This window comes from Sebastes umbrosus, chromosome 23 (genome assembly GCF_015220745.1).
Source record: "Sebastes umbrosus isolate fSebUmb1 chromosome 23, fSebUmb1.pri, whole genome shotgun sequence".
In the NCBI taxonomy this organism is placed as follows: Eukaryota; Metazoa; Chordata; class Actinopteri; order Perciformes; family Sebastidae; genus Sebastes; species Sebastes umbrosus.
In genome coordinates this window covers 15,182,184-15,197,018 of record NC_051291.1, presented here as the reverse complement: position 1 = coordinate 15,197,018, position 14,835 = coordinate 15,182,184, and the positions used below count along the sequence as shown (strand labels likewise).

At 37.9% G+C, this 14,835-nt stretch overlaps 1 protein-coding gene across 1 annotated transcript; it reads left to right on the top strand.

Moving 5' to 3' along the window:
• Positions 1-1,610: 1,610 nt before the first annotated feature.
• smo (smoothened, frizzled class receptor) lies at positions 1,611-14,441 on the top strand. The gene is made up of 12 exons (XM_037760299.1): positions 1,611-3,030; positions 6,138-6,337; positions 6,439-6,648; positions 6,728-6,900; positions 6,988-7,207; positions 7,308-7,431; positions 7,577-7,669; positions 8,504-8,612; positions 8,976-9,161; positions 9,714-9,862; positions 11,439-11,573; positions 11,667-14,441. The coding sequence occupies exons 1-12, from the start codon at positions 2,784-2,786 to the stop codon at positions 12,275-12,277; spliced, it is 2,457 nt and encodes an 818-aa protein (XP_037616227.1). The 5' UTR covers positions 1,611-2,783; the 3' UTR covers positions 12,278-14,441.
• The last annotated feature ends 394 nt before the right edge of the window (positions 14,442-14,835 follow it).

The window sequence follows — 14,835 nt, the reverse complement described above, 5'->3', positions numbered from 1 at the left end:
TTTAATCATGTTTTTTTATTGTTTCCTTAAGAAAAATGACTACAACAATCTAAACCATAATAAATAAAGTAATATGAACATATAATTACAGATAGTAACTGTTAATTAAAAAACAAAGTATTCAAAAACAAGGAAGAGAAAAAATGCTAATAATAATAGTAATAAAATAAGAAATATAAAATATAAATATATATATATGTATAATAAATTCAAATAAAAATAATCATTTTAATAATAAACAAATACAAATAAATAAATGAATAAAATAAATTCACACACCAGATTCCTGCAGCCACTTAAACCTACAAGAGGAAGCCCAGTCCATTATGAATGTCCCAAAGGAAACCAGTAGTTTTGAGTTATTAACTGTGTTCCTTCCTCCCACACACACAGATATTCACGTGCTCACTACTGCCATATAAACATGTGACAACTATTCAAAACTTCTTGTAAATCTTTGTCTAATTCATAATACATGATTATTAATAAAGGCTGAGACATTCTGACTGTCATCATCATTAAGGCAAACAGCCAGTAATGTATTTATGAATGTAAAAAAATAACTTACATCTGTGTGATAGTGTCTCTAATGTATACCATGTATTTTCACTATAAAGTCTTATAATACAATTAATACAGATCTAGCCTGCATGATCAGTATAGATTAGACCAGATGTACATGTCTATCTGTTGAATGGCTCTATCGTGGTGTCCTTTCATAATATTGTATTATTATTATTATTAAATAGGTATAGTATGTATGTATATTGTATTTGTAGTGGCCATTTGTCAGAAAAATCCAATTAAAACTTAAATCAAAGGGCCACTGATGCACCATGGGTATGTGGTTTACACAGGGTGAAGTGTTCATTGTCCATGTAAAGTTTATATGTTTTCTATGATTTATTTCTCCACAAACAAAAGAACAAAGAACTCATAGCTATAGCCTATGACCTCTCTTGATCTGGTGAAAATCCATAGGCCCATCCAGGTATACATGCTGGTCATAACCTCAGGTCTCCACAGTGTTACCCAATTCACAAACAAAACAAAATACTAATTATGCAAAAACTAAATATACTAAACAAGAAAAATAATGAAACCAAACAAATAACTATGACAAAATTATCAAAATTTAAATCTAAATAAAGCAAACATCTAGAATAATCAATCAAACAATACTACTTATTAGTAAAACAACAACTAAATACTAACCACAAATAAATAGCTCCGACATTATTTATTATTCATACTTATACCTATATTTTATACAATACACGTGTCTGGATTTCTTGCACAAATAGTTGTACAATGCATTTATGTACAGTAATTTGAAGTATTGTATATAATGTATATTGCTCTTTAATGTATTCTCTTTAATTTCATCTTTAATTTGTATTTATTTCATTCTAATACTTCTTTATCTTTGAGTCTTGTGCAGCTGTAACATTTCAAATCAATCAATCAATCAAAATGTATTTGTATAGCCCTTTACAATAACCAAAAGGTACCCAAAGTGCTTTACATTAACATCAAGTAATAACAGGAATACAAACATAAAATATCATAAAATCATAAAAAGGTGCATAAAAAGCACAGGAAAAATGTCACCGGGCTACTAGGTATTAAAAGCCAAATAAAAAAGTCTTGAGTTTAGATTTAAAAAGTACTAGGTCAGTGACAGTGCGTATATCATGTGAATCTATCTTATATCTTATTCAAAGAATGAAGAAAATGTACAGCATCAGAAACACAATTTTTGAGTACACATAAATACATTTGAAATATGTAAATGTCTGCTGTATTATAGCCTCTGTATATTCATTTGGTGGATCAGTAGTTCTCAAAAAAATCTGAGGACCACCTGGGGGTTTCATAAAGATGAGAAACATTTCAACTTCACTCCCATGAAGTGGTGACATGTTTAGTATAAAGATCCTCCAGGTGTGTGAGCCTCTTGATGTGAGAGTAAAGCTGTCAGATGAGTTTGTTTTGGGGGTCCTTGAGATGAGAAGGCACTGCTGCCATAAGGCACATTCTTCCACTAGCAGAGGGGGGATGGGAGAAGAGGGGAGGTTTTCTGTTGCTCTGACTCTCCCCCACCACCACCACCACCACCATGTGCATACCAGAGACACACAAAAAACAACATCCACACATTCAAGAACACAACAGAAACCTCTTCACCAGCAGGAAAAAAGCACTTCTTCTAGAGAGATGTAGGATCATTTATCATCTTATTTTTCTGTAAAGAAGGGTGGGCTCTGGAGGAGGAGGAGGAGGAGGAGGAGGAGGAGGAGGAGGAGGAGGAGGAGAGAAGTGGGTGGTGCATCTGAGCCACAGAGATCCTATTACAGACATCCACACTTTTTTTTTTTCATGGCAAGTTTTTTTTTTTGGAAGTGGGGGGAGGGCGAATCTGCAAACTTTCTCTGATCTGATGTCTTTTTCATACTTACAACACTACAAATGAATACATCACTTTATTTGGACTTGATGGTGCGCTTTTTTCCAGAGTTCCAGAGTGTTTTGGAGCTGTTTTTGATTTTTGGATAATGAAGGAATCCAGGAGGAAAGAGCAGCAGAAAGGATCGGAGAAGGAGAAGAAGTGTAGGAGCAAAAAGTTTGGGAGGATTGCGAGGAAAGTTTAGAAGTGGGACGCAGAATTGTCCCCTCAACGTTCTGGAATATAAAAGAAGAACACTTTCTTGTGGAAAAACAGGAATCACTGAAGAATTCAATTTTTATTTTGCAGATAAATAAATATAAATCTCTCCTCCAAGATGTCTCCCATTGTTGGGATGCTGCTGTGCTGTGTCTGGGCCGCCTGGCTCTCCGGCTGCGAGGCGGTGTTGTTGTCTCCAAACGGGACCATGTTCGAGGATAACTGCAAGAAAACGTCCACATGCGAGGCCCTGAAGTACAACACATGTCTGGGATCACCTCTACCTTACACACACACCTCTCTGGTCCTGGCAGAGGACTCCACAACCCAGGAGGAGGCTTTTGAGAAGTTGACCATGTGGTCTGGTGAGATTTTAATTTATTATGGGGCCCCAAGTTTAAAAAGATGCTCCATCATGTTTTTGTATTTACAAGAAGAGTGATGATCATCCTGTATATCCAATAACAAATTCAATTCAATTCAAAGGGGCTTTATTGGCATGAAAGTAAAAAAACAACAACATTTTAATATGAATATTAACACATTATTACTATTGTTATATATAGATATATACAGTGTTATAATAAGAATAATATTTAAAAAATATATATATATTGTAACTGTAGAGGTAGGAGAAATTACAGTGATTACAGTGAATCATATGAGAGTAAATGTCAAAAATATAGTCCTGTAATTACCTATATGGTTATTATGAATATTAACATGATTTACTTATTTTGAAAGTGATAATTAAGAACGATAATTTCACTAAAAAATACATTATTAACTACCACAAATCAAATAGTAATGGGGGCTTTATTGGCATGAAAGTAAAAAAACAACAACATTTTAATATGAATATTAACACATTATTACCATTGTTATATATATATATATATATATATATATATATATATATAACAGTGTTATAATAAGAATAATATTTAAAAAATATATATATATTGTAACTGTAGAGGTAGGAGAAATTACAGTGATTACAGTGAATCATATGAGAGTAAATGTCAAAAATATAGTCCTGTAATTACCTATATGGTTATTATGAATATTAACATGATTTACTTATTTTGAAAGTGATAATAAAGAACAATAATTTCACTAACAAATACATTATTAACTACCACAAATCAAATAGTAATGGGGGCTTTATTGGCATGAAAGTTTAAAAAAGAAACAGTGTTGCCAAAGCATCAAAATACAAAACATTTTAATATGAATATTAACACATTATTACTATTGTTATATATTAATGATATATATATATATATATATATATATATATATATATATATATATTGTAACTGTAGAGGTAGGAGAAATTACAGTGATTACAGTGAATCATATGAGAGTAAATGTCAAAAATATAGTCCTGTAATTACCTATATGGTTATTATGAATATTAACATGATTTACTTATTTTGAAAGTGATAATTAAGAACAATAATTTCACTAAAAAATACATTATTAACTACCACAAATCAAATAGTAATGGGGGCTTTATTGGCATGAAAGTTTAAAAAAAGAAACAGTGTTGCCAAAGCATCAAAATACAAAACATTTTAATATGAATATTAACACATTATTACCATTGTTATGTATTCATGATATATATACAGTGTTATAATAAGAATAATATTTTGAAAAATATATTGTAACTGTAGAGGTAGGAGAAATCCCAGTGGTTACAGTGAATCATATGAGATTAAATGTAAAAAATAAAGTCCTGTAAATACCTATAGGGTTATTATGAATATTAACATGATTTACTTATTTTGAAAGTGATAATAAAGAACAATAATTTCACTAAAAAATACATTATTAACTACCACAAATCAAATAGCAATGAGCACTTCGCTTTCAGGCTTTTAATTTGTAGTAATTAAATAATATGTATATATATGTGTAGTATATAAGCAGTGGGATCAGTTTCACTACAAATATTCAGTTTTGTTTCAATGTGATAATAATGTTAATTGATGTGACAATGGGGCTCCTTAACAGGAAATGAAGGGTTAAAAGCCATTAAAGGCAACAAAAGGAGTCACCCATAGGTGTTAGAGAGACAACAATAGGAGAGTCTCACTAATAAAAGGCTTTTAGATATTCTGCTTCACATTCCTAATGAGCTGTCAGAGCCAGGTCACTGAAGGGCTCTCAGGTGACCTAAATCTGATGAGGAGCCTTGTTGTAGGATGTGGTTTATTCTGGCTCCTGTGTGATTTACAGTAGCATCCATTCATATAATATCTCTCACTGTGCTCATGATTAGGTAGGGCTGGGCGACAATTCAATATGATAATTCATCGGCTTTCAATGGAATTGCATTGTGATGAAATCAGATATCGTGATACGCAATTACATCTTCTAAATTGATAATAATAAGCACATACTAACTCAAATTTCTCAGTTAAAAATCAAACTATTATCTTAATCGGATTACTCTGTATTGTGTGCATGCATGTAAATGTAGTCAGTGTATAGCTGGAAATATTTATTCATTATTTTCTCTATAATTTCACTTGAAATTATTATGTTCATTTTTACACTAAAGATCTTAATAAAATGAGAAAATACTCTGTACTTATTTGTCAAATATTTCATTCACACAGACTATTTATTCATTGAATTACCAGAAAACATGCTATATATCGTGATATATATCGTTATTGAGATATGAAATTACCTATATCGTGATAGAAGATTATTGCCTTATGTTTAAATAGAGAAATATTATCATGCATATACTATTCCTTATTATGCTGCATCTTAAATTATAATTTACTGTTAAGATTAAATATGCTTTTGACTGTTTCTATCAAACTGTAGCCAGTTGGAAACATTATTACTCTACACACATACAATATGTCCAGGAATCCTGTGATGCCTTTTAGTTGTTCATATTTGATATTCTAAACAAAATCACCCTGAATCTACTCTACTCTCAAATTAATCTTTGCATTCTTATCTTTTGACAATTGTGATTGATCCAAATAGTAGGTCAGCAACTGCCGTTTATTTTCCTTATCTATTAATCGGCAGATTATTTTCTCAATCAATCAGTTTGTCTACAAAATGAGAGCCCAATGTGACATCTTCAAATTGTTTGTTTTCTCTGACCAACAGTATTAAATTAACTACCGTGTATGACAAAAAAAACAGCAGCATCCTCACATCTGTGCAGCTGGAATCAAAAAATGTTTGGCATTTTTGTTAATTAATTATTTTTCTGTTGATTGACTGATTGATTTGTTAAACAATTGCTATTACATAATTGATTCGATGATGTGACTGATGATGATCACAGTCAGCCAGTAAATTCTAATCACTGACTGATCTATGCATTTTCTCGTCCATATCACCATCATGATAAGTGTAGCCTGTGTCTTGTCGTACATCTCTCATGTCTAACTTGAATGTTTCAGGGTGTTTAAAGACTATTTTATCTGTCCTATAGGTCTGCGGAACGCTCCTCGCTGTTGGTCCGTCATCCAGCCGTTGCTCTGTGCCATCTACATGCCCAAATGCGAGAACGGTCGGGTGGAGCTGCCCAGCCAGAGCCTGTGTCTGGCCACGCGTCGACCGTGTAGCATCGTGGACCAGGAGAGAGGCTGGCCCAGCTTCCTCAAATGTGACAAGTTCCCAGTGGGCTGTTCGGTACGCTCCGTCGTTATATACACCCTAACCGGAAAGTCTCTTCTCACTGCAGGTCAAAGGTCAGGGTACTCACCTTTCCTCCTTGCGTCCTCTGTGTGCAGAATGAGGTGCAGAAGCTGAAGTTCAACATGTCGGGCCAGTGTGAAGCTCCGCTGGTGAAGACGGACATTCAGTCCAGTTGGTACAAGGACGTGGAGGGCTGCGGCATCCAGTGTGACAACCCTCTGTTCACTGAGGAGGAGCACAACGACATGCACGCCTACATCGCTTACTTTGGCACCATCACCCTCCTCTGCACCTTCTTCACCCTGGTGAGACACAAACTACAATACCCATAATTCAGTGCCTTTTTGGGAAGGAGATTAAACCTTCATATGTCCTCCGTTTCAGGCCACGTTTCTTGCCGACTGGAAGAACTCCAACCGCTACCCGGCTGTCATCCTCTTTTACATCAACGCCTGTTTCTTCGTGGGCAGCATCGGCTGGCTAGCTCAGTTCCTGGACGGAGCGCGCGACGAGATCGTGTGCAAGAGCGACAACACCATGCGACTCGGGGAGCCCTCGTAAGTGAACATTTTCACCCGATCAGTCGTGACATTAGAGTTCCTACCCGATTAGAAATGTAACCCATAGAAATCACATTTCTACAGGTCTTCAGAGACGCTGTCGTGCGTCACCATCTTCATCATCGTGTACTATTCCCTGATGTCGGGCGTGATTTGGTTCGTCATGCTGACCTACGCCTGGCACACGTCCTTCAAAGCGCTGGGCACCACCCACCAGCCGCTGTCTGGCAGAACCTCCTACTTCCACATGGTCACCTGGTCCGTCCCCTTCGTCCTCACCGTGGCCATCCTGGCTATTGCAGAGGTGTGTAGGGAGCCATTCACCTCAGACAAATCTTGACACTCTGGGACTGACAAATGCAGTCATGAGTTGTTTTCCTCATTTGTTGCATGATGCTCCGCAGGTGGACGGAGACTCAGTGAGTGGGATCTGTTTCGTCGGCTACAAAAACTACAGATACCGCGCCGGGTTCGTGCTGGCCCCCATCGGAGTGGTGCTCGTTGTCGGCGGCTACTTCCTCATTCGGGGTGAGTACGGTTTTATATTCAAGTAAAAGCTGTTTTAGCTCTTCTATCCAAATCTTTCAAGCTTTGTGACCCTCCAGAAGTGCTCCTCAAATTCATCCCTACAGCCACCAACCACCAACTGATGCAGTTTAATTCTCTTTTTTAGGTGTCATGACTTTGTTTTCCATTAAGAGCAACCACCCGGGATTACTGAGTGAGAAAGCTGCCAGCAAAATCAACGAGACAATGCTGAGACTCGGTACGTTCTCTTCTCTATTCTGTCATCTGGTGCCATTTCACACCACTGTGGTGACCTGACAAATAGTATGAAGGTTAAAACCCATCCTGGTTATGTTATCAGAGTTGAGACCTGGGTGTTAGGGGAAGAAGAAAGCATGTCATTGGGCACACTAAACACACTTTTGATAGATCATCATTCTGTTTACTTACTGTACTTATTATATCTTTATTGTTTACTTGCTGATTTATTAGATCTTGTTTTTGTTTTTTTTACTGCTGCCTCTTGTTATTTGCGCTGTTCCCCTTTGCTGCTGTAATCCTGCAAATTTCCCCGCTGTGGGACTCACAAAGGGTTATCTTATCTTATCTTAACTAATATCACCAGGTTATGCCTTAAGAACATGAAAAATTAGCAAAAAAGGAAGAATTTCTGTCTGTTTTACAATAATATTACACATTATTCTACTTCTACATCTAACATTTTCCCATAATATTCTAAGGTAGTGGTTTTCAAAGTAGGGTCCGGGGACCCCCAGGGGTCCTTGAGGGGGCTCCAGGGGGTGCCCAGCAAAAAGAGGAAGAATTATTTTTACTATAAATCCATCCATAAGTAACATAATGACAGAATGTACGACCCTTTTGGTCATGGCTTTCATACAATTTCTGTAATAAAACATATAAAAGCAAAAATCTTATCAGATAGGGGACAAAATCTTATCAAATGGGGGTCCATGGTCTAATTTGTGTCAGTTTAGGTGGTCCTTGACATGAAAAAGTTAAGGAACCACTGTTCTATGGTAAATTTTCCTCTATGTGTCTGGTATCTCACATCTGATTTGTTCCTCCTTGTCAGGTATATTTGGATTCCTCGCTTTTGGCTTTGTTTTCATCACCTTCGGCTGCCACTTCTACGACTTCTTCAACCAGGCTGAGTGGGAGCGGAGCTTCAGAGAATACGTGCTGTAAGTTTGTCTTCTTAATGTGTGCAGAAATCCTGTGATTTTGCTGCACGCTTGTTGCTGCACACCTGCAAACCCTCCGCACAGAGAAATCCACAAACTGATGCTGTTGAGACTCCAAACCGCTGCGTAACCGCTCAGCTCACAGCGGTGAATGCAGCCCTATTTCCTCACGGTGTTGACACTGGCTGCATTGGAATTAATTTAGCCTCAAAAATGTAAACCGCTCTCTCTCTCTCTCTCCTGCCCTGCCATGTAAAAGACTTTCTTATTTACCAGATCCAGCGTTTGAATGTACCTCAGTCACACACGGCTAGAATGTGTGGGAGTTACATAGACTGATCATCTCTGGGATGTTTTCAACAGGTGTGAAGCCAACGTGACGATCGCCTCGCAGACCAACAAGCCAATCCCAGAATGCACCATTAAGAACCGGCCCAGCCTGATGGTGGAGAAAATCAACCTGTTCTCCATGTTTGGGACGGGAATCGCCATGAGTACGTGGGTCTGGACCAAGGCCACCATCCTCATCTGGAAACGGACCTGGTGCAAGTATGCAAACATCAAGTGTAACATTAATCATCATGTTTCTGCCTTTTGAAATACTCTCATGTCTCTTCTCATTGCTTGTGTTCACATCACGGCTACACGCCTGGTTTTAAAGATATGATAACAGCGTGGGAAAATTCTAATCTCTGTGCACCCAAACATGTACTAACCAAGCAGACGTTTCCTGCCAAACATCTTGAAAAACTGTGGATTTTCACTCTCATTATTCAAAAGTACGGAGGCATACATGTAGTCAGAATCCCGTGTGTGCGTTTAGGTTTGCAGTGTTAATCCTCGGTTTTGTAAGAGCGCTCACAAGGGCTCACTGTGACTTGGATTTGACTCCCAGGAATTAGTTTCCTTTCTTCTTTGAAAAAAAAACTGTTATTCAGCTTCTTGGAATTATTGTTTTCAATGTGGGCATAAGACTCATCACGTCACTCGTCACTCAGAGTGACGTAAAATGAGAGAGCGTTCAGGAAATCTTGCCCAATGGGACATGGCTGACTGTCAGTGTCTCTCTGTCTAAACCTGCTGTTCTGTTTCCCGCGTCAGGATTATCGGCCGCAGTGACAACGAACCCAAGAGGATCAAGAAGAGCAAGATGATCGCCAAGGCGTTTGCGCTAAGGAAGGAGCTTCATAAGGACCCGGAGAAGGAGCTCTCCTTCAGCATGCATACCGTGTCCCACGATGGACCAGTGGGTGAGTATATCAGTGAAGATCATTCATTCTGAGTGAGTTTAAACTGATCATTTAGGATTAATTAGAGTGCAATAAATTAGAAAAACAATGTTGACTTAAGTTTTTCATGAAGGTTTGTTAGATTGTCCACTATTTGGGTTGATGAATGAAACAGTGGAAACCATGTCTGGTGATGTTTTTATACTTCCACCTTGTGGTAAATAACTGAAACTGCAAGGTGTCTAATTTTAGATCATTTATTGTGGAGATCATATCATGCATAATTATATTATTCATAAGATACTCCCTGTTTCACTCCCATAGTAAAGGGTTGCTTCACCCAAAAAACAACAAGACAAATTCTTACTTTTTTTTAAATTAAAAGTCCCACAGGATTGCCGGCGATCCTGACTGACTTAACAGTCTCTCAGAGGTTGTAGCAGGTTCAGTTTTAGAGAGAGAAGATACTGGTATCATATGAAACTAGAAAACCTAAGGAATCCATTGGTACCAACCATATCGTATAAGCTTGTCGGGAAGGAAAAACTGGCATGGCCAATTTCAAAGGGGTCCCTTGACCTCTGACCTCAAGATATGTGAATGAAAATGGGTTCTATTGGTACCCTACGAGTCTCCCCTTTACAGACATGCCCACGTTATGATAATCACATGCAGTTTGGGGCAAAAACATACCGTTTTTTTAATGCAGTATAAATTAGTTATTTTTGCCTATTCTAAAAATTGTGTATTTGAATATTTCTGCATGCTGGGGTCCCTGAACAGTCTTGGAAATGCATAAATAGGGTATGAATGGAATTGTATTCAGCAGGTGGGTTTTAAGGGGTTAGCTATATAAAAGCTTAAATAATATTCAATAAGGGGAACTTTGAATCATAGTACCATCATGCATCTTAACAATACAAAAGGTGTTTACTTTTGCACCATTGAGCTCCAGTTTTGGCCCTCCAAGGGAAAAAGTTTGGGCACCCCTGAACTGGAGGTATCTAGCCATGCAGATGTTTTGGGGTTTTCTACTCAGACTATTTCTTTGGTACAAAGTAGTTCTATCCGGGACGTTGTTTCTGAAAGACACATTGTTCATTTTTTTAAAGGGTGCTCATGTCCATTATATTGGGCTAATTGGTGGGCACATAAAACCAAAACTATCTGCATGTAATAGATACCACTAGAGCTAAGTGATAAAATGTTTTTTTATATAACTTGGGTGAACCACCTCTCAAAGCTTTGTGGCGTCCGGTAATATAATGTCAAAAATGGCACCATGTGTGCTGACGCAAAGAACCACTGTGTGTTATTTTCCTTTCAAATTTTGGCATGAAAAAGATTTTCCATTTGCCTTTTTTTGTGGCTTTATACAGGCTCCACAGTCAGGGACAACTGTTATGTCTGTAGCTAAGAACTGAATGACACATCTCTGCTCATGTAAGCTGTGAGGCCGCTGTGGCCGCCATGCTTATTTAGCTTGGAGCAGTTCAGAGCTATAAAGGCGCCGCGGGGGAGCCATTAAGAGTACAGTTTGGTTTAAAGCTGTCCTCAGTTGTCCCTAAACGGAGAGTTTGTGGTTTCTCATTCCTAGCTGGGATCAATTTTGAACTGAACGAGCCGTCGAACGACGTGTCGTCAGCTTGGGCGCAGCATGTGACCAAGATGGTGGCCAGGCGAGGTGCCATCCTGCCTCAGGACGTCTCCGTTACTCCGACTGGTACACCAGGTGAGAGAGCTGGAGAGCTTTTTTTCCTTCCATCATTTTTCATCTTTCCTACTCTTTTCTTTAATCAACTAATTTTCTGTTATTTCGTCCCAGTGCCGCCTCCAGAGGAGAGGAACAGGCTGTGGATGGTGGAGGCTGAGATCTCACCAGAGATGATAAAGAGGAAAAAGAAGAAGAAGAAGAGGAAGAAGGAGGTGCGTCCGGCGGAGGAGGCGGTGGACCACCAGGCTCACCGGCAGCGTGAGTTCGGTCGCAGCTCGGTGCCTCGCCTGCCCAAACTGCCGAGCCACCCCAGTCTGGTCGCTAATCTGCGGGAGCAGCAGAAGCTGGAGCAGGAAGTCCTGCCGGGGTCCTACCCAGATTTCCAACCTTCCCACCCCCTTTCCTATGAGGAGAGGTGTCCCTACCCGCCCTACCAGAGCAGTCGGAACAGCTACGGCCGCAGCCTGCTCTCTAACCCTCTAACCTTCAACGACCGCCCAGAGGATCTGGGTCTGGGCCCACGCTGCCTCCCCTCAGCCTCCACCTGGCAGCCCAGCGGACCCTCCCGCTACCCCGGCGAGATGGATCTCACCGACGGGCTGTCGGAGAGGTTGGCCCACGTGGCTCGGGTACCGGCGGGCCGACGGGCCGGCTACGGACCCATTCACTCTCGGACCAATTTAATGGAGGCGGAGCTTATGGATGCTGACTCTGACTTCTGAGAGCGTCGCTCCAACGTATTGCTTTGTGGTACACAGACAGTAAGCTACAAAAAAGTGCTGGATACTTTCAAACAATCGTACTAAAGTCCACCTAATTCCCAACGCCCAGAGGTCAAGATGGAACTAAGCTGGTCAGTTTTTTTATTTTGTTTTGGAAAAGAAACAAAGGGATAAAGTGAAAAAAATATGTTGTGAATAAGTTAATGAAAAATATTTTTTTATACTTTATTTGTGTCCGGTTAAATTTCAAAGGCAACTCCGTGATGACAAGATGAACGAGGCAGCTAAAACTTTATGTGGCTTGAAACAGATATCTTTATTCTGAACCCCCCTATGTATGCATTCATCAGCTAGTATCAGCCCAACACGGATGTCATATCATGGATGAATTGCTAATTGACACGGCCAACTTGTTTTTTAAAATACCAGTAAGGACATTTGAAGATGAAGGCAGTGGATTAAAACATTTGAAAGTCAGTTATGTTCTTAATCTTTGATCGACCGCATGTGTCATAATTGTTTTACTGCTCTAAAGCAGTAAAACATGACTCATACAGAAGACCATACAGGTTAAAGGTGCTAAATACGGATTGGGAGCATTTCTATTGCCTCTTATCGCGCTCATAGCAAATAGTTGTTTGCTGCTCTATTAATGGTCTGGATATCAAATTTAGCACCTTTAAAAAAAAAAAAAAAAATTCTACGGGCTTCTTGCAAATGCTGTTTACCCCAGATCTTCTTTTGTGTTATACTTTAATGTTTTTAAGACTCTCTCTCTTCCCACCATTATTTAGCCATTAATTACTTGTGTTTATGTACAATTAACTTGAGGTACTAACCATTATCTCCCTTGCCCTATTAATACTAATAGCACAGAAGTGATTGCTAAGCAGGCAGGAATTTAAGAGGTGTCTTTAAGAATTTGTGATTCACACTCGGCCTTACACAGAAGCCAGGAAAAAATACTGTTAAATTTGTACAAGACGAGTCATTTTGTACACGCATTTTGTGATCATTTACTTCAGACTTAGAAGAATAAGCCAAATTATATTGTCCTTACTTTACCTTCATTTTATTGACATCTGCAGAGTAATAGTGACACGATTTTGTTAACGAGTGAGTTAAAACCAGGCTGAAAAGCAGTGTTTTGCTGTACTTTTTGAGGCGGTTCTAAGTTGCTCTTTAATCAGCTGGTATTCAAAAGGTACTGAGCTAGAATACATATTAATTATTTGCATGCGCTCTGTTGCCTGGTGCAATAAACCAACAATTAGTTTATTTTTTGCCTGGAGAAAAAGACTGAAATGAATGCCGTCTTTTTTCTCAACGAGTTCTCCTTGTACATTTCTTAACTTTTCTCCTTGAAAGTGTTATTTTTTTACAGCAGTATTTCTACTTTAGTTAATCTGTTGTACATATTTAATCTAAACTGAGCTTCATATGTGTTTTTTCTTCTCTTCAGTCCACTTGAAAATCTTTTGTATGACGTATTTTAGGGCTTACTTTAGTCACTTTTCACCCCCAAATGCTTCTATTTTTCCGTCTCTTCCTTTCTAAATGTGTGTTCTGTATATAGGTTGTTCATAGATTTCTCAATAAGGGTATTATTTGTACAGATTTATATATCAAATCACTTGGTTACTCTGCTGATATGATAAAGAAAAAGGGAAGAGTCAACTATGCTATAAGAAGTTGTCACTGTACTTGTGCTGTAACCAAAATGTCACCTAGTATTTTCATTTTACACTCAATATGGATAAATGATGCTGAAGGAGATAGACCATTTCTTAGCCAATGCTAATTAGTCTGTCTAATGTAAGTGTCTAGTTATTCATGTGAGATGTGTAGGATAGAGAATTATTTATGTTATTAGTAGTTATCACACTGCTATGAATTCAACAATGTAGGGAGTTTGGCAACAGAAATAAAGCGTAGCTGATATCCACCCAAAAGGTTTATGTTCAAAGAGTATTAAGAGACTAAATTAAGATTATTTTGGAATTTATGTTTTACTTTTTAATGCATTGAAAAGTAATTTCAGTTTTTGTAAGCCTTGTGTTGCTTTCTGTGTTTAGTCTCCCAACTGTGTAAAAAAAAAAGTTTACTGTTACTTTGTGCAGCTGTATTTGTTTTGTTTTTATATGTAAATAAAAGTAACCCTACACATTTCTGTGTGATTGTTTTGCCATATTGTCACAACATTAATGCATTTGTCCCAGTTTGTTATGACTTTATTCTCATAATATTACAGCATTTTTTCTTATTAAGTTATGACTTTATTCTGGTAATATTACGACTTTTTTTCTCTTAAAGTTATGACTTTATTCTCGTAATATTACGACTTTTTTTCTCTTAAAGTTATGACTTTACTCTCGTAATATTACTACTTTGTTTTCTCTTAAAGTTATGACTTTACTCTCATAATATTACAACCTTTTTTCTTATTAAGTTATGACTTTATTCTCGTAATATTACGACTTTTTTTCTCTTAAAGTTATGACTTTATTCTGGTAATATTACGACTTTTTTTCTCTTAAAGTTATGACTTTATTCTCATA